Source organism: Salvelinus fontinalis, chromosome 18 (assembly GCF_029448725.1).
Source record: "Salvelinus fontinalis isolate EN_2023a chromosome 18, ASM2944872v1, whole genome shotgun sequence".
Lineage (NCBI taxonomy): Eukaryota > Metazoa > Chordata > Actinopteri > Salmoniformes > Salmonidae > Salvelinus > Salvelinus fontinalis.
Window position 1 is genome coordinate 53,227,135 of NC_074682.1, and position 21,559 is coordinate 53,248,693.

General features: G+C 45.1%; 1 protein-coding gene across 1 annotated transcript in view; it reads left to right on the top strand.

Annotated features, from left to right (window-relative positions):
* The first annotated feature begins 230 nt into the window (after positions 1–230).
* slc6a6b (solute carrier family 6 member 6b) overlaps positions 231–21,559 on the top strand; it is a 40,083-nt gene continuing 18,754 nt past the window's right edge. Inside the window, exons 1-8 of the mRNA XM_055869845.1 lie at positions 231–439; positions 12,340–12,569; positions 14,246–14,380; positions 17,239–17,473; positions 19,045–19,177; positions 19,980–20,114; positions 20,534–20,637; positions 20,801–20,925. Of these exons, the coding sequence (XP_055725820.1) occupies positions 12,341–12,569; positions 14,246–14,380; positions 17,239–17,473; positions 19,045–19,177; positions 19,980–20,114; positions 20,534–20,637; positions 20,801–20,925 (1,096 nt within the window). The 5' untranslated portion in view covers positions 231–439; position 12,340. The remainder of the gene's footprint in view (positions 440–12,339; positions 12,570–14,245; positions 14,381–17,238; positions 17,474–19,044; positions 19,178–19,979; positions 20,115–20,533; positions 20,638–20,800; positions 20,926–21,559) is intronic.

A 21,559-nucleotide genomic window follows, 5' to 3' on the forward strand; every position in this document is an offset into this window, starting at 1 on the left:
AAATGCATAACAAGTATAAATGCAGAGAAAAAAAAGTTTATGAATTTAACTATACTTGAGTGGCAATTCTATTTGTTTTCAGGCACGCATGGCATGGTAGGCTATGTGTTGTTTCTGTGTGCTTTCCGTTGCCTCCGACCTCTTGGGCTCTCTCCGTGCGCGCGTGCGTACAGGCCAACGTGATGCTGCTGCGCGGAACAAGCGCCGAGCTGATTCTAGTGAAACCTGCCTCTTTAAGAAGACGCTCTCCTGTTGCACTGGGAGGTTGGCCGGTGTTTTTCCACACATGGTCACCCATTTTAAGAGACAAAGGTCAGAAAGAAAAGCTTATAAATAACATTTACCGCCGTAAGTCTCACTATTCAACACGCCGTCCACCGTACTACACTGAAGGGACTGATCAATTCTAAAGGAATAAAATAAATTCAAGCCAATACAGGTAGGCAAAGGAATCATCATCATCACCTAGGTTACAGCTATATGAGCTAGGCTATATGCAAATGATTCGAGTTCATATACTATTAGATTAATTATAGTATTTTATTTCCGATAGTGAATTTTATAATTTCTGTGTCACAATATGTTGTTCAATCTCATTTATGGCGTTTAATGCTGAAAAAGTAGCATTTGAGCATGAATCATTATTGCATGTTCATATAAAAAATATTATCTTACGTTATTGAAAACAGAACGTTCAGAACACATTTCCGCTTAAAGGTTGAGTCTTGTTATTTAGACCTCATGCAAATATCCTCGCATGAGAGAACGGATAAAGCCTACATTATCCTCGCATGAGAGAAGGGATGAAGTCTACATTATCCTCGCATGAGAGAAGGGATGAAGCCTACATTTTCCTCAAACTCAATCAAATTATACGCAAATGATATCTATATTATTTTGTGACAACCCTAGGCTACAGTGAATAACTTCATAGGTTTACACTTACACATTAATTCAATTTAAGGTTATTCCACTTGTAATGTGTTTTTTTTTTGGGGGGGGGGGGGGGGGGGGGGCTCTGAATTATTTCATTTTCTGCCACCACCGGGCGGTTAATGTCTGACTAACGGAACAGAGAGCAGGGAGGGAAACAGCTACTAAGTGTACGGTGCATGGTTGGCTCGCTCATGTTACATTTCATACATCAACTCTCTCACATCCTCCTTGAGGCTCCGCTACAAATGCTGCCTATTGTTTCCTCAGTCATATAGTAGGCTAGACGAAGCTGAAAATATTTTGAATAGGCGACACGTTGTGGTGATTGTCGCTCATTTTACAATAGTTTCATAGACATTCAACTCTACATTATCCTCGTGTAGTTTATTTTATGTGCGCAATTTATTGTTCTATTTTGTCATTGGCTAAAGTAGACCAGATTCTGTCATCATATAGCCTTGCCTACATTTCGATCCGTTCTGATGAATAGCATCTCCGAAAGACGAGCTGATCTTCAAGGCTGGCAGGGGACATAAATAATTGAGGTTGTGTGTGGGTGAACATAAAGAACAGTGTCTGCGGTCGTGTAGCCAGCCTGCAAATGGCTGGCATAATCCTTCAATCGATAGTGGGTGTCCATTGTGTGATCAAACGATTATGCCATAGATGGGTTATGGGTTGGCATGGTGTAACGGTGTAACAACGCCTGCTATTGTATGTCTGATGATGATTCAGAGTCTACCTCAGACAGTCACTTGGGTTTATAGGTTAAACAGCTTCGTTTTCTGGCTTTGCCATACAATCCTTTTACCACGAGAGACGGGGCTACTTTCTATTTCATTTCCTACATTCATTTCTGGCGTTCTCAGTATGCTCAGTATGCTCAGAAACGTAACTGAAGACACACCTCCATGAGTCTTAAATCCGTGTTTAGCCTACCAGCAATGTGTTACATTGCAGCCTATGATGAAAAAAAAACGATATTCCGTTAAATGCCGCCCGTGTCACCGAGCTTGTGCGTAGCTGGGAATGAGAGAAAAATCGGTAAATCGACGATTCCCAGTACCCAGTATAGCCTAATGCATAGGGTACAGGTAATCACTAGGCTACATTTAACCACTAGGCTACAGGTAATCACTAGGCTACAGGTAATCACTAGGCTACATTTAATCACTAGGCTACAGAAGCTACATTTGCATCTCTCTTTAACTTTGGTAAAAAATGGTTGAATATAGCGGGGTCAGTGAAGGCTACTTCTTCTTTCTATGGCTATAATTGGAACAGTTGTAGAACAAAGACAATTAATTATGTTGATTATGCCGGAGCTTGGAGGTTGAACGTGTGCCCTTGAGGAAGGAATGTAGCAGCGCGCAATATAAAGGGCGTTTGAAACGGATAGATAAGACCACATCCATACCTGATGATTGTAATAAAAATTGGAGTGAAACAATGTTGCCAATTTGTTTCCTTTGCTTTGACTTGGGTAATAATGTTACCATATCACATGTGCAAAAGCAAATATATCTTCGCTGCAGTTTACCTTATGTCCACTTTCCTGGCAGAAATAACGTTTTCTCGTGGTGAATGTGGTCTTTGAATATCTAGAATTGGTTTTAATGAATCAATAAGTCTTTGCTTACTTTGTTATTGAGTTTTGAGGTGGTTGTGGGTATTTCCAAAATGGTTGACATTATCAATAAAGTCTAATGAGGTTGAACAATTTCTAGGCTACTGTAATGATGATCCAGATGAAGCTGAGCTCTGTATGAATACTTATGAAATCCTCCTCTCCCCCCCCCCCCCCTCCTTTTTAAAGCAGCCGAGTCACTTGTCAACACACATAGATTGGTGAAACTAAGGGTTCCACTACTAACGTTCATCCACCCGGCTAAGATAACGCCGTTTACCCAGGGTGCCTTGAAGCTCTGTAAATCATTATTTCACCTCATAGTTACTTTGTGTAAATATCTATCTCGCTCGCTCACTCTTTCCCTCCTCGCCACCCTCTCTCTCTTCCTCCCTATCTCCCCCCTCTCTCTCTTCCTCCCGATCTCTCCACCCTCTCTCTCTTCCTCCCTATCTCCCCCCTCTCTCTCTTCCTCCCTATCTCCCCACCCTCTCTCTCTTCCTCCCTATCTCCCCCCCCTCTCTCTTACCCCCCTCTCTCTCTCTTCCTCCCTCCCCCCCCCCCTCTCTCTCTTCCTCCCTATCCCCGCCTCTCTCTCTGTCTAATTGAGGAGCTCAGCTGAGCATGGGAGCCAGGGGCCTTGTTGAAATACTTTGAAAGCATCCTTCCATCCTTCCTTTCTTCTCCTTGAATTAATCACAGAGATTTGAAAGCTCTAATAGAGATCATAGCAGGTTAACATGGACTCAGGGGAGGAATGGACATCTCAATGTGAGGGCCCGATGGAGATGCCCATGGTCTTAAAGTAGGGCCATTATGTAAGGTCCCTGAGACTGACTCTCTTTCTCTCTGTTCCTGCTCTCAATTCAATTCAAAAGGGCTTTATTGGCATGGGAAGTAGATAATAAATAATACAAAATTAACAATAAACATTACGCTCACAAAAGTTTTGAAGGAATAGAGACATTTCAAATATCATATTATGGCTATGTACAGTGTTACAACGATGTGAAAATAGTTCAAGTACAAAAGGGAAAATAAATCAACATAAATATGTCTTGCTTTCTCTGACTCCAGACCTGAAGTTTCAGTTGCCATGGAAGGCCTGGTTTCAAATAGTATTTGAAATAATTTCTGATACTTTACCTAGCGCTTGATTGAGTCTGGCTGGCACAATGCAATCAATACAGTTGTGACACAACTGCCAAACTCTGCCTCTCTGGCCACCAGGCAGGCTAAAGCCAACGCTGACTGATTTTAAATACTACTTGAACCCAGGTCTGCTGCAAGGCCCTGGCCCCGGACCACAGAATGTTACATGATGCATTTCAATAGCATGACAAAGTCCTCTGTGGTTTACAGTTAGAGAGGAGTGCATGCAATGTAGGTCCCATCCCCCCAACCCAAGACAATAATAACTAGAGCAGAGAGAGAGAGAGTGTCAGAGAGAGAGAGAGTGTCAGAGTCAGAGAGAGAGACAGTGTCAGAGAGAGAGAGAGAGTGTCAGAGTCAGAGAGAGAGTCAGCGAGAGAGTCAGAGAGAGTGAGGCAGAGATCAAAGAGAGAGGGAGAAAGTGCTCTGACTCAACTGTGTTTTTAGCAGTGTTCATATCTGGTGCTAACATGCACCCTTTGTCTTGATCTTTGTTACATTCTGATTAAGCCCACATTTTTTGACATTTGTAGACGAATAAAAGACACATTGTGATCTGAATGTGATGTTTCTGACCATGTCCTCCGGTAGTCAGACACGTATCGTGTCTGGATATCAATCAAGCGTAAACAGATGGAAACTCACATGTTATGGCAAGGTGTAAATAAGGATTTTGATATTAGAAATTGCACACACACACACACACACACACACACACACACACACACACACACACACACACACACACACACACACACACACACACACACACACACACACACACACACACACACACACACACACACACACATTCAACAGTTGTGTTTGAGTGTGAGCATTCCTTTCTATTTCCAACCTCTGAATCAGCTGTACAAGAAGGGAACTGCTTATGCAAACATGTGTGACTATTGTGTCTGTGTGTGTCGTTGTGGGCTGTGTTACGTCTAGTCGATGAGACCAGGCTGGTCTGTGTGTGGTGTTGTGGGCTGTGTTACGTCTAGTCGATGAGACCAGGCTGGTCTGTGTGTGGTGCTGTGGGCTGTGTTACGTCTAGTCGATGAGACCAGGCTGGTCTGTGTTTGGTGTTGTGGACTGTGTTACGTCTAGTCGATGAGGCCAGGCTGGTCTGTGTGTGGTGCTGTGGGCTATGTTACATCTAGTTGATGAGGCCAGGCTGGTCTGTGTTTGGTGCTGTGGGTTATGTTACGTCTAGTGTATGAGACCAGGCTGGTCTGTGTGTGGTGCTGTGGGCTATGTTACGTCTAGTGTATGAGACCAGGCTGGTCTGTGTGTGGCGCTGTGGGCTATGTTACGTCTAGTGTATGAGACCAGGCTGGTCTGTGTGTGGTGCTGTGGGCTATGTTACGTCTAGCCGATGAGACCAGGCTGGTCTGTGTGTGGTGCTGTGGGGCTATGTTACGTCTAGTCGATGAGACCAGTCTGGTCTGTGTGTGGTGCTGTGGGCTATGTTACGTCTAGTCGATGAGACCAGGCTGGTCTGTGTGTGGTGCTGTGGGCTATGTTACGTCTAGTCGATGAGACCAGGCTGGTCTGTGTTTGGTACTGTGGGCTATAGAGATAGAGAATACATTGGATACAGTGGAGCAAGTGCCTATTGTGCTGGGATAATACACGGTACCGGTGCCACTTAATGAGCCAATTCACTATTTACCAAGCCATTGGGTATGATGATTTGGGATTTTACCGAATTCAGATACAAACCTGCAAATAGGAAGCCAATCACAGCCTCTCTTTTGGTTTTTGAACTGAGATTCTATTAGTGTACTATTTCAGGAAATGGAAGTTTACAGTTATTTAAGTTTACTTTTAACGGAAAGGCGTTGACGTGCTGAATTAGACCCCAAGTACCTTGCTGTACCAATGGTGATGCACAGAGGTGTGGATCGCTGCCCAGGCCCGGTAAGGTTCTTGTCGAGTTCCATCAGTCTTTGCCTTGACTTACCAGTGTTCTTGATACATGTAAAGTGGATGATTCCAGGAAGGTGCACACACACGCACGCACGCACACACACACACACACACACACACACACACACACACACACACACACACACACACACACACACACACACACACACACACACACACACACACACACACACACACACATACACACATACACACATACACACATACACACATACACACAAACACATGCAGACACAGCCCACACCTCTCCTTTCTGGGTAGTGAGTGGAAATTTACAGCATCCCAGCCACAGCCTCACAGTCACAACCTTACAGTAACAGCCTCACAGTAACAGCCTCACAGTCACAGCCTCACAGTCGGTTGTGTCATCTTCGACTTGGGAGCGCTGTCCAATCTGCACATTGCGTTTAATTGTCTAAGGCTGCATTCCAATAGGAACACTATTCCATACTAAAGAAGCTGGCCAGGTCACGGTGACAGGCGAAACACTAATACAACTAAAGAAGCTGGCCAGGTCACGGTGACAGGTGAAACACTAATACAACTAATGAAGCTGGCCAGGGTCGCGGTGACAGGTGAAACACTAATACAAGTAAAGAAGCTGGCCAGGGTCACGGTGACAGGTGATATACTAATACAAATAAAGAAGCTGGCCAGGGTCACGGTGACAGGTGAAACACTAATACAACTAATGAAGCTGGCCAGGGTCGCGGTGACAGGTGAAACACTAATACAAGTAAAGAAGCTGGCCAGGGTCACGGTGACAGGTGAAACACAAATAAAAAAGCACATAACCTGGTTCAAGCATTCATGACATCACACGGAAGAAGGCACAGTGATGCTGAAACGTTGGTGTTTTACCCAATAAATTATTTGGTTTTGGTCGTTTTTTTCTATATACAGTTACAACAGTTGTTAAACAGTATATGTTGGTACATGTGTAACTTTACACACGATGTAGTTATTTGATATTTGAGAATAAAAAGTAGAATAGATATTTGGTTATTTTCTTTGACATTATTGATTTAGTTCAAATGTCTTTGTTAGTGTTAGGAATGTCTTGGTTTGGTCTGCCTCTCTACCTGTTATGTGGCTGTTTGAAGGTTAACAAAGTGGAGGTACTTACTCCATTTTTTAAATATCCTTGTAAAGCTTTATCGACAGATGTCTCTCAACGGCTATTTAGAGTGTGGAGAGAAGGTGGAGAAAGAAAGAGACAGACAGAGAGAGTGATGGAGAGGGAGAGAGAGTGGTTGATGTCTAGGGTCCGCTCACCAACCAAGCATTCACAAAATGGGAGAAAGACCTAATTGAAACTCTTCATGCAGAATTCTGCAAAAACATCCTCGGTGTACAACGTAAAACACCAAATAATGCATGCAGAGCAGAATTAGGCCGATACCCGCTAGTTATCAAAATCCAGAAAAGAGCCGTTAAATTCTACAACCACCTAAAAGGAAGCGATTCCCAAACCGTCCATAACAAAGCCATTACCTACAGAGAGATAAACCTGGAGAAGAGTCCCCTAAGCAAGCTGGTCCTGGAGCTCTGTTCACAAACACACAGAGACCCCACAGAGCCCCAGGACAACAGCACAATTAGACCCAACCAAATCATCAGAAAACAAAAAGATAATTACTTGACACATTGGAAAGAATTAACCAAAAACAAAGCAACCTAGAATGCTTGTTGGCCCTAAACAGAGAGTACACAGTGGCAGAATACCTGACCACTGTGACTGACCTAAAATTAAGGAAAGCTTTGACTATGTACAGACTCACTGAGCATAGCCTTGCTATTGAGAAAGGCCGCCGTAGGCAGACCTGGCCCTCAAGGCTATGTGCACACTGCCCACAAAATGAGGTGGAAACTGAGCTACTGTACAGTTTAAATACTGTGTAGCCTACTGTACAGTTTAAATACTGTGTAGACTACTGTACAGTTTAAATACTGTGTAGACTACTGTACAGTTTAAATACTGTGTAGACTACTGTACAGTTTAAATACTGTGTAGCCTACTGTACAGTTTAAATACTGTGTAGCCTAATGTACAGTTTAAATACTGTGTAGCCTAATGTACAGTTTAAATACTGTGTAGGCTACTGTACAGTTTAAATACTGTGTAGCCTACTGTACAGTTTAAATACTGTGTAGCCTGTACAGTGTGTACAGTGTAAATACTGTGTATGTTTCCTTTTGGACGGAGATTCAATATCTGTTTACATTTCAACATACACTAGTCCTATTAGGAAGTACATAGAGGACACAGAGAGAGTAGAGAGAGACATTGACAAATGGAAAGTGCTTTAGAGAGCATGGTTCAGGGCTGAGGGCTCAGGGTATCAAGTGTACACCACTGTGGATCGAGTGTTACATCTTGGCTTTTCACCTCTGTGAGTCTTCCAGGACTCATAACCCTCGGCTCGTAATGGCCACAGTAGTATTTGTGATGTGTGTAAAGTTTACTTTTGACTTGGCTGGCCTAACCAGTTGTACATAGTGACAGAGCAATTTTATGATTTTTGAAACATTTCTATTTTAACAGACAGATCAAATTAGGAACAAATTCTTACTTACAATGACTGTCTAGCAAGAGGCAAGAGGCAATACAGTTCAATTCTGATGTGCTAAATATCACGGAGGCTTATATGATATCATACATACTTCAATGCTTTATTAAACAAACCATTTCCCATCATATTTATTTTGTGAATTACAAAAAACATTAGTAAAGTACTATAGACATGGGATAATTGATTGATGCATCTACTGTAAGTTCAGTTACTCTATACCAGGGTTGGAAAATGAGAACAGGATATCCAAGCCATCAATTATATGCCCCTCTAGGAATATGTGTTGACATGACTGTATGAAATGTGTATGTGAATTATAGCCATGGGGTTTGACAGGTTAAATTTACACCCGCACCACGCACGCACGCACGCACACACACACACACACACACACACACACACACACACACACACACACACACACACACACACACACACACACACACACACACACACACACACACACACACACACACACACACACACACACACACACACACACACACATAGGGTTGCCGTTGATAATGTTTGACCCTGGCCATGATCCCACTCTCCCAGGGTGTCTCGGGGGAGTTGGGATATGCAGGAAGTCAATTTCCAATTAACACGTGTACGTGTGTTATAGGACAAATATAAGCATGCACCAAATTATTTTACCACACATACACACAGAAATGATGGGTTAATCAATAATTGATAATTGACTAGATATATATTTACACCCACCCACACCTGCTTCATACACACCTTCCTCTGCCTCATCCACACTTTCCTCTGCCTCCATCACAACTTCCTCTGCCTCATCCACACTTTCCTCTGCCTCATACACCCACACCTTCCTCTGCCTCATCCACACCTCCCTCTGCCTCATCCACACCTTCTTCTGCCTAATCCACACCTCCCTCTGCCTCATACACACCTCCCTCTGCCTAATCCACACCTCCCTCTGCCTCATCCACACTTTCCTCTGCCTCATCCACACCTCCCTCTGCCTCATACACACCTCCCTCTGCCTCATACACACCTCCCTCTGCCTCATCCACAAATTCCTCTGCCTCATCCACACCTTCCTCTGCCTCATACACACCTCCCTTTGCCTCATCCTCACCTCCCTCTGCCTCATCCACACCTTCCTCTGCCTCATTCACACCTTCCTCTGCCTCATACACACCTCCCTCTGCCTCATCCACACTTTCCTCTGCCTCCATCACACCTTCCTCTGCCTCATCCACACTTTCCTCTGCCTCACACACCCACACCTTCCTCTGACTCATCCACACCTTTCTCATCCACACCTCCCTCTGCCTCATCCACCCCTCCCTCTGCCTCGTACACACCTTCCTCTGCCTCATACAGACCTTCCTCTGCATCATACACAGCTTCCTCTGCCTCATCCACACCTCCCTCTGCCTCATCCACACCCCCCTCTGCCTCATCCACACCTTCCTCTGCCTCATCCACACCTTCCTCTGCCTCATACACACCTCCCTCTGCCTCATACACACCTCCCTCTGCCTCATCCACACCTTCCTCTGCCTCATCCACACCTCCCTCTGCCTCATCCACACCTTCCTCTGCCTAATCCACACCTTACTCTGCCTCATACACACCTTCCTCTGCCTCATACACACCTTCCTCTGCCTCATACACACCTCCCTCTGCCTCATCCACACCTTCCTCTGCCTCATCCACACCTTCCTCTGCCTCATACACACCTGACTCATTGACACATTCCTCTGCCTCATACACTCCTTCCTCTGCCTCATACACACCTTCCTCTGCCTAATCCACACCTTCCTCTGCCTCATACACACCTTCCTCTGCCTCTTACACACCTTCCTCTGCCTCATACACACCTTCCTCTGCCTCATACACACCTTCCTCTGCCTCATACACACCTCCCTCTGCCTCATCCACAAATTCCTCTGCCTCATCCACACCTTCCTCTGCCTCATACACACCTCCCTCTGCCTCATCCACACCTCCCTCTGCCTCATCCACACCTTCCTCTGCCTCATTCACACCTTCCTCTGCCTCATACACACCTCCCTCTGCCTCATCCACACTTTCCTCTGCCTCCATCACACGTTCCTCTGCCTCATCCACACTTTCCTCTGCCTCACACACCCACACCTTCCTCTGACTCATCCACACCTTTCTCATCCACACCTCCCTCTGCCTCATCCACCCCTCCCTCTGCCTCGTACACACCTTCCTCTGCCTCATACAGACCTTCCTCTGCATCATACACAGCTCCCTCTGCCTCATCCACACCTTCCTCTGCCTCATCCACACCTTCCTCTGCCTAATCCACACCTTCCTCTGCCTCATACACACCTTCCTCTGCCTCATACACACCTTCCTCTGCCTCATACACACCTTCCTCTGCCTCATACACACCTCCCTCTGCCTCATCCACACCTTCCTCTGCCTCGTCCACACCTTCCTCTGCCTCATACACACCTGACTCATTGACACATTCCTCTGCCTCATACACTCCTTCCTCTGCCTCATACACACCTTCCTCTGCCTAATCCACACCTTCCTCTGCCTCATACACACCTTCCTCTGCCTCTTACACACCTTCCTCTGCCTCATACACACCTTCCTCTGCCTCATACACACCTTCCTCTGCCTCATACACACCTCCCTCTGCCTCATCCACACCTTCCTCTGCCTCATCCACACCTTCCTCTGCCTCATACACACCTCCCTCTGCCTCATCCACACCTCCCTCTGCCTCATCCACACCTTCCTCTGCCTCATTCACACCTTCCTCTGCCTCATACACACTTCCCTCTGCCTCATCCACACTTTCCTCTACCTCCATCACACCTTCCTCTGCCTCATCCACACTTTCCTCTGCCTCACACACCCACACCTTCCTCTGACTCATCCACACCTTTCTCATCCACACCTCCCTCTGCCTCATCCACCCCTCCCTCTGCCTCGTACACACCTTCCTCTGCCTCATACAGACCTTCCTCTGCATCATCCACACCTCCCTCTGCCTCATCCACACCCCCTCTGCCTCATACACACCTCCCTCTGCCTCATCCACACCTTCCTCTGCCTCATCCACACCTCCCTCTGCCTCATCCACACCTTCCTCTGCCTAATCCACACCTTCCTCTGCCTCATACACACCTTCCTCTGCCTCATACACACCTTCCTCTGCCTCATACACACCTCCCTCTGCCTCATTCACACCTTCCTCTGCCTCGTCCACACCTCCCTCTGCCTCATACACACCTGACTCATTGACACATTCCTCTGCCTCATACACTCCTTCCTCTGCCTCATACACACCTTCCTCTGCCTAATCCACACCTTCCTCTGCCTCATACACACCTTCTTCTGCCTCTTACACACCTTCCTCTGCCTCATACACACCTTCCTCTGCCTCATACACACCTTCCTCTGCCTCATACACACCTCCCTCTGCCTCATCCACACCTTCCTCTGCCTCATACACACCTCCCTCTGCCTCATACACACCTTTCTCTGTCTCATCCACACCTTCCTCTGCCTAATCCACACCTTCCTCTGCCTCATACACACCTTCCTCTGCCTCATACACACCTTCCTCTGCCTCATACACACCTTCCTCTGCCTCATCCACACCTTCCTCTGCCTCATACACACCTTTCACTGCCTCTTCCACACCTGACTCATCCATACCTTCCTCTGCCTCATACACACCTCCCTCTGCCTCAGAGAGTTTCTCATTGGACAAGTTGAGTTAGTCCCTCCTTTTATCAGTCTGTTTTCTTCTGTTTGGTGCCTAATGAATAAGACCCTCATGTCCGTGACTGTGTGAAGAATTTGTTCAGGCATCTATTAGGTCAGTCATTTATACAGGTGGACCCCCGTTCACCATGAAGTGTGGTGGTTTTTTTGTGTGTTTAAAAAAAGTATTGCAGCGAATTTGGAGGGGGAATAAACCCAGGAACCCATAAATCCAATTGACGAGGATGCAAAGGAGTTGTGTTAAGGTCATTACGATATCAACTCACCTCAGATGAACTCTATCTAATCATTTATTTCCCCCATTCCTTCTCTCTCTCCCTCCCTCCTTCTCTCTCTCCCTCCCTCCCGCAGCATGGCTCAGAAAGAGAAGCTCCAGTGTCTGAAGGACTTCCATAAGGACACGCTGAAGCCTTCCCCAGGGAAAAGCCCGGGCACCCGGCCCGAGGACGAGGCAGAGGGGAAGCCCGTCCAGAGGGAGAAGTGGAACTCCAAGCTTGACTTTATCCTGTCCGTCGCTGGCGGCTTCGTGGGTTTGGGGAACGTCTGGCGTTTCCCATACCTCTGCTATAAGAATGGCGGAGGTGAGTTTCTGTCTCCTATACAGCTACTGACTAGGACATGAAGGGTGAAAGGGAAGGAAGCCATTACAACTCTGTATTCTAAGATGTTCGGGGTCAATGACGCTATTTCACTGTGACATATTCATGTAAACAGAAGATGCAGAGTGCTGTGTTCAATGGGGTTATTAATTCAAGTCATGAGAGTGGGTTAGTACAGGTCAACAGCTAGCACCCAGCTAGCACATAACGTTCTGAGAACCATATGTTTCTTAGAGTTTGGTGAGAGCGTGGTTCTATGGTTATTTTGCATTCAACCTTCCCCCATCTTTCTGGGAATGGTGCAGGATAGTTGCTTGGCTTTGGAACATTCTCAGATCATTTGGAACTTGACAAAAAAAAAAAAAAACTTGGTATTTCATTACTTTAACAGAATGTTCCTAAAAGTTCAAACATGTTTAGATTTAATAAAACATTTTGGTAATGTTCTAGGAACATTCTCCAACTGGTTTGACATTGGGAATGTTCTCACATAGTTCCAAGAACGTTAAGAAACAACGTTCTTCTGTGGGAATTTCAGACCTTCAGCATAACATTTCTACATGTTTCCTCATGATTCTATATAAAGTCATGTTCTCAGTACATTACGAAAACTTTCCATGAAAAAAACACAAGAAAACATTAACAACATTCTAAGAATGTTATTTAAAAACATATATATTCCGTTCTTAGCGGCAACAAAACACTCTCTATCCTCTATCTTGTTAAGTGTGTTCAGCTGTGATGGCCACGCCCAGTAATTGGCCACACCTGATCTTATTGAGTGCTTGTTTCCTTTGAAATGGGGTCTGATCGAATAGAGATAAATGAACAGCTTTGTATGAGTAAAAAAAGCATCCTAGAGCCATCCAACAGAAGATCATAGGTTCGAATCTCACTGATGCCGTGCCACAATAAAAAAATATGTGTGTTTCCATGATAAAAAATACATGTGTTTCCATGATTAAAAATACATGTGTTTCCATGATTTAAAAAATACATGTGTTTGCATGTGTCCTATCTGTGCTTGTAGTTAAAAACAGTTAACATTAGCTAGCAGTGTTATTAAAAGTCTTATTCAAACATTCAGTGAAAGTTTTAAGGAAGTTATTCAAAAACCTTAAAATAACCTATAATTTCCTTCCTCAGAACGTATAATAAAACCTCCCAGGAAAACTTTCAGGGAACCATAGTAAAATGTTCCCGGAACTTCCCTGCAAGCTAAAAATGTACATTCCCAGAACAGGCGAAATGTTCACTTCCTTTCTCAGAACATAAAAAAAAGTTCAGTTTTACCGGTCAGGAAACGTAAGGCTTCGTTCCCAGAACCAATGGGAAACCAAAAACGTACGTTCCCACAACTTCAAAGGAATCAAATGTGCTAGCTGGGCAGTCTCTCTGCATGCAACCATGGTTCCTTTACAGCTGCTATCTAAGTCTAGAACATGAAGGTTTTACAGCTTAAAGCCATTCCAATTGACTAACCATGCCATGGTTGACTTACTTGACTAACAAATGAATGTCCTCCATCTCACTCCCTTCTAACATTACTGACGTAAAATGATTTACCGTAGTTACTCTCTTGATTCACGGTTTTGACCACATTTGTTTTTCTTGAACCTGACCACATTTGTTTATATATTCGTCTTCTCCTCCTCCAGGTGCATTTCTCATCCCGTACTTCATCTTCCTCTTCGGCGGAGGTCTACCTGTGTTTTTCCTGGAGGTGGCCCTCGGACAGTACACCTCCGAGGGTGGAATCACCTGCTGGGAAAAACTTTGCCCCATCTTTACTGGTGAGTACATTTTTTGTTATTATTTAAGGTTTCCCTCACAATATAAGTTTCTACCCTCAAGGTTATTTCCTAGTTAAATAAATATTAAATCAATAAAACCTTTATTTATACAGGTCAGCTAATGAAAAAACAGAATCTTATTTGCAATGACGACCTGGCAAGAGTAGCTAGAAGAGAGGGACGTGCTTGGTCAAATCGGGTCAATGACCTTCAGCCGAAATCAAATAAATAGTAAATAATTGATGCACAGATCAATCATCTTATTCATACCAGCCCAGGCCAGGAAAGATACCACACATTTCATTACACTGGCTCTGCCCCGCCCACACAGACTCCATGGTAGTCCAACCAAAAACTAGCCTTATTTTGATACTGCCTGGTTGCTAGGCGCCCTATACTGCAGTTGCATCCTGTTCCCTTTGGACTCCCCTCCTCTCCTAACTGCCAACTAACTGCATATCACTGCCAGCTGATATGCCCTGGCTTCATTAGACATTACACACTCTGTACTGAGAGTTGAGGGAAACTGAAAGTGCACTTTGCTCATGCCACTCAAACAATGTGCTTTGTCTTACTACCCAGCTATCTTCTGATATTTTCTTAGGGAATGTCGCCCCCCCCCCCCCCCCCCCCCCACACACACACAGACACACTGAGCCCTTGAGACTCAGCCGTGCCGTGTACATAGTGTGTTGAATTAGAGGTTGCTATGGCACCAGCGCTGGAAAACATCAGAGAGATGCCTATCAATGAGGTCTGACCCAAGTAGGAGAGAGACAAACAGACATCTTATAAACAGAAAAGAAGACAGCGCTAGTAAGCTGTGTATGTATCAGTCTAGATGGCACGCTATAGGCTGACATGCTCTGTCTGTAGACATAGGCTGAGTCTTAATGGCACCCTATAGGCTGAGTCTTAATGGCACCCTATAGGCTGAGTCTTAATGGCACCCTATAGGCTGAGTCTTAATGGCACCCTATAGGCTGAGTCTTAATGGCACCCTATAGGCTGAGTCTTAATGGCACCCTATAGGCTGAGTCTTAATGGCACCCTATAGGCTGAGTCTTAATGGCACCCTATAGGCTGAGTCTTAATGGCACCCTATAGGCTGAGTCTTAATGGCACCCTATAGGCTGAGTCTTAATGGCACCCTATAGGCTGAGTCTTAATGGCACCCTATTCTCTACATAGTGCACTACTCGACCAGGGCCTGTAGGGTAGTGCACTACTTGACCAGGGCCCTATGGGAATAGAGGAACTGTTTGGGACGCAGACAGGCACTCACCTCCAGTCAAACCAAACCAGGCCAAGCCTCACTCTAACTCTCTCTATTTGTATAATACATTCAGATAAGATGAGACTGGTTGTCAGAAAAACAAGCTGTTACTTTTCAGCCCTGGTGGCTGCCTGCCTGAATGGATTGGTGGGGGCGGCCCAGTTTCATTTTCATTAAAGGGAAGTGACAGAGGCTGACAGTGGGAGAAGAGGAGGGAGGGAGGCAGGGAGAGACAGTTGGAGGAGGGAGGGTAAGTAACAGTGGGACGAGGGAGACAGGGAGAGACAGTTGGAGGGAGGGGAAGTAACAGAGGGTGACAATGGGGGGAGGGAGGGAGGCAGGGAGAGATAGTTGGAGAGAGGGGAATTAACAGATGGTGACAATGGGACGAGGGAGGGAGGGAGGCAGGGAGAGACAGTTGGAGGGAGGGGAAGTAACAGATGGTGACGAGGGAGGGAGGGAGGCAGGGAGAGACAGTTGGAGAAGGAATGAGGAAGTAACAGAGGGTGACAATGGGACGAGGGAGGGAGGGAGGCAGGGAGAGACAGTTGGAGAAGGAATGAGGAAGTAACAGAGGGTGACAATGGGACGAGGGAGGGAGGCAGGGAGAGACAGTTGGAGAAGGAATGAGGAAGTAACAGAGGGTGACAATGGGACGAGGGAGGGAGGCAGGGAGAGACAGTTGGAGAAGGAATGAGGAAGTAACAGAGGGTGACAATGGGACGAGGGAGGGAGGCAGGGAGAGACAGTTGGAGAAGGAATGAGGAAGTAACAGAGGGTGACAATGGGACGAGGGAGGGAGGGAGGGAGGGGAAGTAACAGAGGGTGACAATGGGACGAGGGAGGGAGGCAGGGAGAGGATGGAGGGAGAGATAAAGGGAGGGAGGGATGGAGAGACAGTTGGAGGGAGGGGAAGTAACAGAGGGTGACAATGGGGGGAGGGAGGGAGGCAGGGAGAGACAGTTGGAGAAGGAATGAGGAAGTAACAGAGGGTTGACAATGGGACGAGGGAGGGAGGGAGGCAGGGAGAGACAGTTGGAGAAGGAATGAGGAAGTAACAGAGGGTGACAATGGGACGAGGGAGGGAGGCAGGGAGAGACAGTTGGAGAAGGAATGAGGAAGTAACAGAGGGTGACAATGGGACGAGGGTGGGAGGGAGGGAGGGAGGGGAAGTAACAGAGGGTGACAGTGGGACGAGGGAGGGAGGCAGGGAGAGGATGGAGGGAGAGATAAAGGGAGGGAGGGATGGAGGGAGACATAGTGAGGGAGGGAGAGGATGGAGGGTAGAACAGAGGAGTGGAGGGAAGGGGGAGGTGGAGGAGAGGAGAGGAGATTTTCATGTCCTACAGCCAAACGATTACAACAGCATTCAAAACAAACACATGTTCACATGTTCACGCAATATTAAGCTGATCCACCCCCCAAAAAAAATAAAAAAAATAAAAAAAATAAACACATGTTCATTGAAAAATATAGCTACATTGGATTCCTTTATATCAAATCTCCCTTTGTAAGTGTTTTTGTACAGTATATATTTGTCTCTGGCATGCAAGATTAACATTTATGTGACCTTTCCCCCTAGGTATCGGCTATGCTTCGATTGTGATCGTGTCACTCCTGAACATCTACTACATAGTGATCCTGGCCTGGGGTTTGTACTACCTGTTCCAGTGCTTCCAGCCGGAGCTGCCCTGGGCCAAGTGTAAGAACTCCTGGAACACAGACCGCTGTGTGGAGGACACCGTACGTAAGAACAAGACCCTGATGCTGGCCGCTAACATCACCAACTTCACCTCGCCCGTCACCGAGTTCTGGGAGTGAGTACAGTAACTTTTCAAATGTATTTAACTTTTATCGACTGTATACAAGTGACATATATTCATTTGACCCAGTTTAACCACAGCAGGAACATATTCCTGTAGCAACAAGAAATGTGAATAATTATGTGGATTATAATTAATGGACATATATTGTAAGGGGGTTAATACATTTTTTTGTTAGGGCAAATCAAGTCTTACATTTTAAAGTGGAAATTACAAACTTTAGAAGCCTTTTTTTAAACCTTGAATACACTACAAGTTTGCATTTTCTGCTGTGCAGGACGATTCTTGCAACAACAGAATTGTCCAATTAAGATACGGCATCTGTACAGGATAGTCTCAATGAGTTCTGGGAGTTAGGACAGCACTGGAATATAGTATAATAATATATAATCATTATTAATATTATTTATCAACCAATCCCATACTATAGTTCGGCGCGGCTATAGTATGGGATTGGTTGAAGCTAAATTCAGTTTAAATTCAGATATCCCCCTAGAGTCGCGTCAATCTAAGTTACAGAAAGAAACCCTTATCTAAAAATGTTGGTTTAAACTAGAGATATCTGTTGTTTTTTTTGTATCGGGTGCATTTCAATCCATTCGTACTTCTGCATCTGCAGTGAAAGGTGACAGAAAATCTGTCTTCTTACGTAAACGTCTGAACGGTTTGACCTATAAACTATTATGCTCTACGACCCCCCACAAGCGTCACAGGACTCGTCTGAAGGTAACCGGTACTGGTTTTAAAAAAACAAACGCAAGTATGAAGGTAGTTTTGTGACTACACCCAAAAAAAGGGTTAAATATGTGTAAAAAAAGATATATATGTTATTTAAAAAAAAAGAAGGTATAATTTTAATAATTTGGAGTGTTTTTATATCTCCTAGATTAAGGACAGACACTCAAAACCTTGTTTCTTAGGATTTTCTTTTTTTAATGTTCTTTTTGCCATTTATGAATGTGTTATTCAATGCATTTCTATGGGCTTTAGTAGTAAATGCCAAAATCTATATTTTATCATACATTTTTTTTTATACCTGAGGGGGTCCTAAAATTCAAAATCAAATAGCTAAATGATCCATAGTATGACCACCTTAAAACAATTAGTATGAACCCCCCCCCACCCCCCCACCCCCCACCCCCATCACAACCGGCTGTGATTGGGAGTCCCATAGGGCCTAGGGCCTAGCATCGTCCGGGTTAGGGGAGGGTTTGGCCGCTTTTGTTTTTCTTGGCTCATTGCGTTCTAGCAACTCCTTGTGGTGAGCCGGGCACCTGCAGGCTGACCACTGTCGTCAGGTGAATGGTGTTTCCTCTGACACTTTGGTCCGGCTGGCTTCCTGGTTAAGCGGGCATTTGTTAAGAAGCGCAGTTTGGCGGGTCATGTTTCAGAGGACGCATGACTCGACCATCGCCTCCCGAGCCCATTGGGGAGAGACAATAGACAAGATAGAAAAAGGGGGTAGAAATCACTACTTGAACTGACCTGGTAAAACTCTGGGCCCCAGTTATAGGACAACTGACCCTCTCTTTCCCCAACATGACTCTTTGTCTTCTCTCCAACAGACGTAACGTCCTTAGCATCTCCAGTGGCATCGATGAAATCGGGGAGGTCAAGTGGGACCTTGCTCTGTGTCTGCTGGGAGTCTGGGTCATCTGTTTCTTCTGCATCTGGAAGGGAGTCAAATCCACTGGGAAGGTGAGCTTAGCTAGGAAGTACTTTATATTTTCCATATATAAATAGATTTAATGTAATGGACATTTTCTGTCAGACCACGTACCATTTGGCGTTTACGCAAACACACCCTGAAGAAGGGACTTAAGCCAAATTGTTGGTCAAATATATCCACAACAAGGAGAAATGAAAGTGAAACAAATGTTAATTTGTACACCAAAAGGCCAACATTGTATTTACGATAATTGAATGGGGTGAGAATGTCCTTTCTAGAGATTCTAATTCTATGGATTCCCCTCTGCCACTGCCTGCACGGATTCATACATCTTAATGAGACACACCTCAAAGTGCAACGATGCCATGTTGAACAGGCTACTACTATATGACAGACTATCGGGAAATAAATCAAGAGCAGTGTTCCAGAGTGCAATTAAATCTCTGCGTAACGAGTGTAAACAAGAGCCAGACCAGGCACAGCAACACCCCCGGGACCAGTCAGGGAGCTGGATCGATCCCAGAAACCTTGTTTAATTGAGCCAATTGATTGGTTTAGCCTGATTTATGTTTCCTTGTCCCTCTAAGCTATAAATCATTCGGTATCTGCAGTCTTCGCTTCCTGGAAAGGGAAGCTTGGTGTCAGCCTTCACAAAACAAAAGGAAAGAGAGGATTGGATTCTGATACAAGATAGGGTTACGATTCTGACAGACAACTGAGAATGTGTCAAATCTGTCTCTTTAGACAAAGAAATGTATGTGGATGAGATCGACACTATCGATGTGTAAATCTGCTGATACATCGACGGTTTTGTCCTCTGTTTTCCTACAGGTTGTGTACGTCACTGCTACCTTCCCCTTCGTCATGCTGATCATTCTGTTGATCCGCGGCGTCACTCTGCCAGGAGCATCTGAAGGAATCAAGTTCTACCTGTATCCAGACCTGCAACGTCTCAAAGACCCTGAGGTAGAACCACCACCCGTCCTGTCTTGGAACTTTTTTAATCTATTCATTAAGCAACTGTGACTGGGATTCAAACAAACCACACAGAATCCTGGCCTAAATCTTGAATTTCGAATCCTTTGAGTTTAATATTTTATCTTATCTTTAGAATAAAATATTGAAATCGCCATAATGAACAGAATGGGGAATAAAGGACATCCTTGTCTTACGCCCCAAGATAATGTTAATGTGGTGTAGTTGGCTGTAAAGCAAATTTTCATTAGTAGTCCTTGGGTAAACGTGATTGTTCTGGGATAAGGAAAAATGTGTAGACAAATCAAAATATTGCCCAATGTAATAACACACCAAATAGTCTAAATACTACTCATTGTTTCCCAATGCTTGTGTCTCAGCCTTCATGTCTTCTCCCCTCCTACCTCCAGGTTTGGATCGATGCAGGCACTCAGATCTTCTTCTCCTATGCCATCTGTCTGGGAGCTATGACGTCACTGGGGAGCTACAACAAATACAAATACAACTGCTATAGGTGAGCGTCCACGCCGGGGGGGTGGGAGGGGGGAGGGAGGTGATGGTGGTGGTGGGACCTAATCCAGTGGTTAAAGAAAAATGGGTAGAAAAAAAAGAAAAAAAGTGGGGAACTTAGGTTCCTTTTGTGTTCATTAACAACCTCCATGACATGTGTGATATAGGGACTGTTTGCTGCTGGGAGGCCTCAACAGCGGTACCAGTTTTGTGTCTGGCTTCGCAATATTTTCCGTCCTGGGCTTCATGGCACAAGAGCAAGGGGTGGACATTGCCGATGTGGCAGAGTCAGGTACGAGGTGGTCAAAGTGGCAGTGATGGTGGGCGCTGCTACTTAAAATAAACAAACAATAAACAACAGCCAAAACAACAGTGTTGCTGGTTCTATCCAACAGAAAAAAAGACAAAATCCGAAAGACACTAGATAAAGTTAAATGTAAAGAATGAAATGGATTTATTTTCATGAAAGACGGCATCGAAATATGGAAGTTTCGGGCAATCAAACACTGCTTGACAGAAAATTAAAAAAAACTACCAAGTTACAGTATAAAAAAACTGCTTACTGTGGTAAAACCTTTCAGTGCACCTCTATAACATGGATGTCGCATATTTGGATCTGGTTGGATTCTTCAAGCAATCGAGTATCAAGGAACATGCTGGTGGAAAGAAAGGGTTACTGTTAACTTGGATCTTATCCAGAACACTAGGGAGCGAAGAGTCAAGCCATGCATGAGAGATCCCATCATGACCTTTTCTTCTCACGATCAACCAGTAGATTTAAGAGTCCTGCTCCAGCCTGTTCCAACAGATACTGTATCTACTGTATGAGAGTGAAGTATATAATGTCAGTAATCCAGGACATCTTGTGCCAAGTTAAAATAAACAAGTATGACTTAAGTCTCACTTATGACACTTACCTCTGGGCT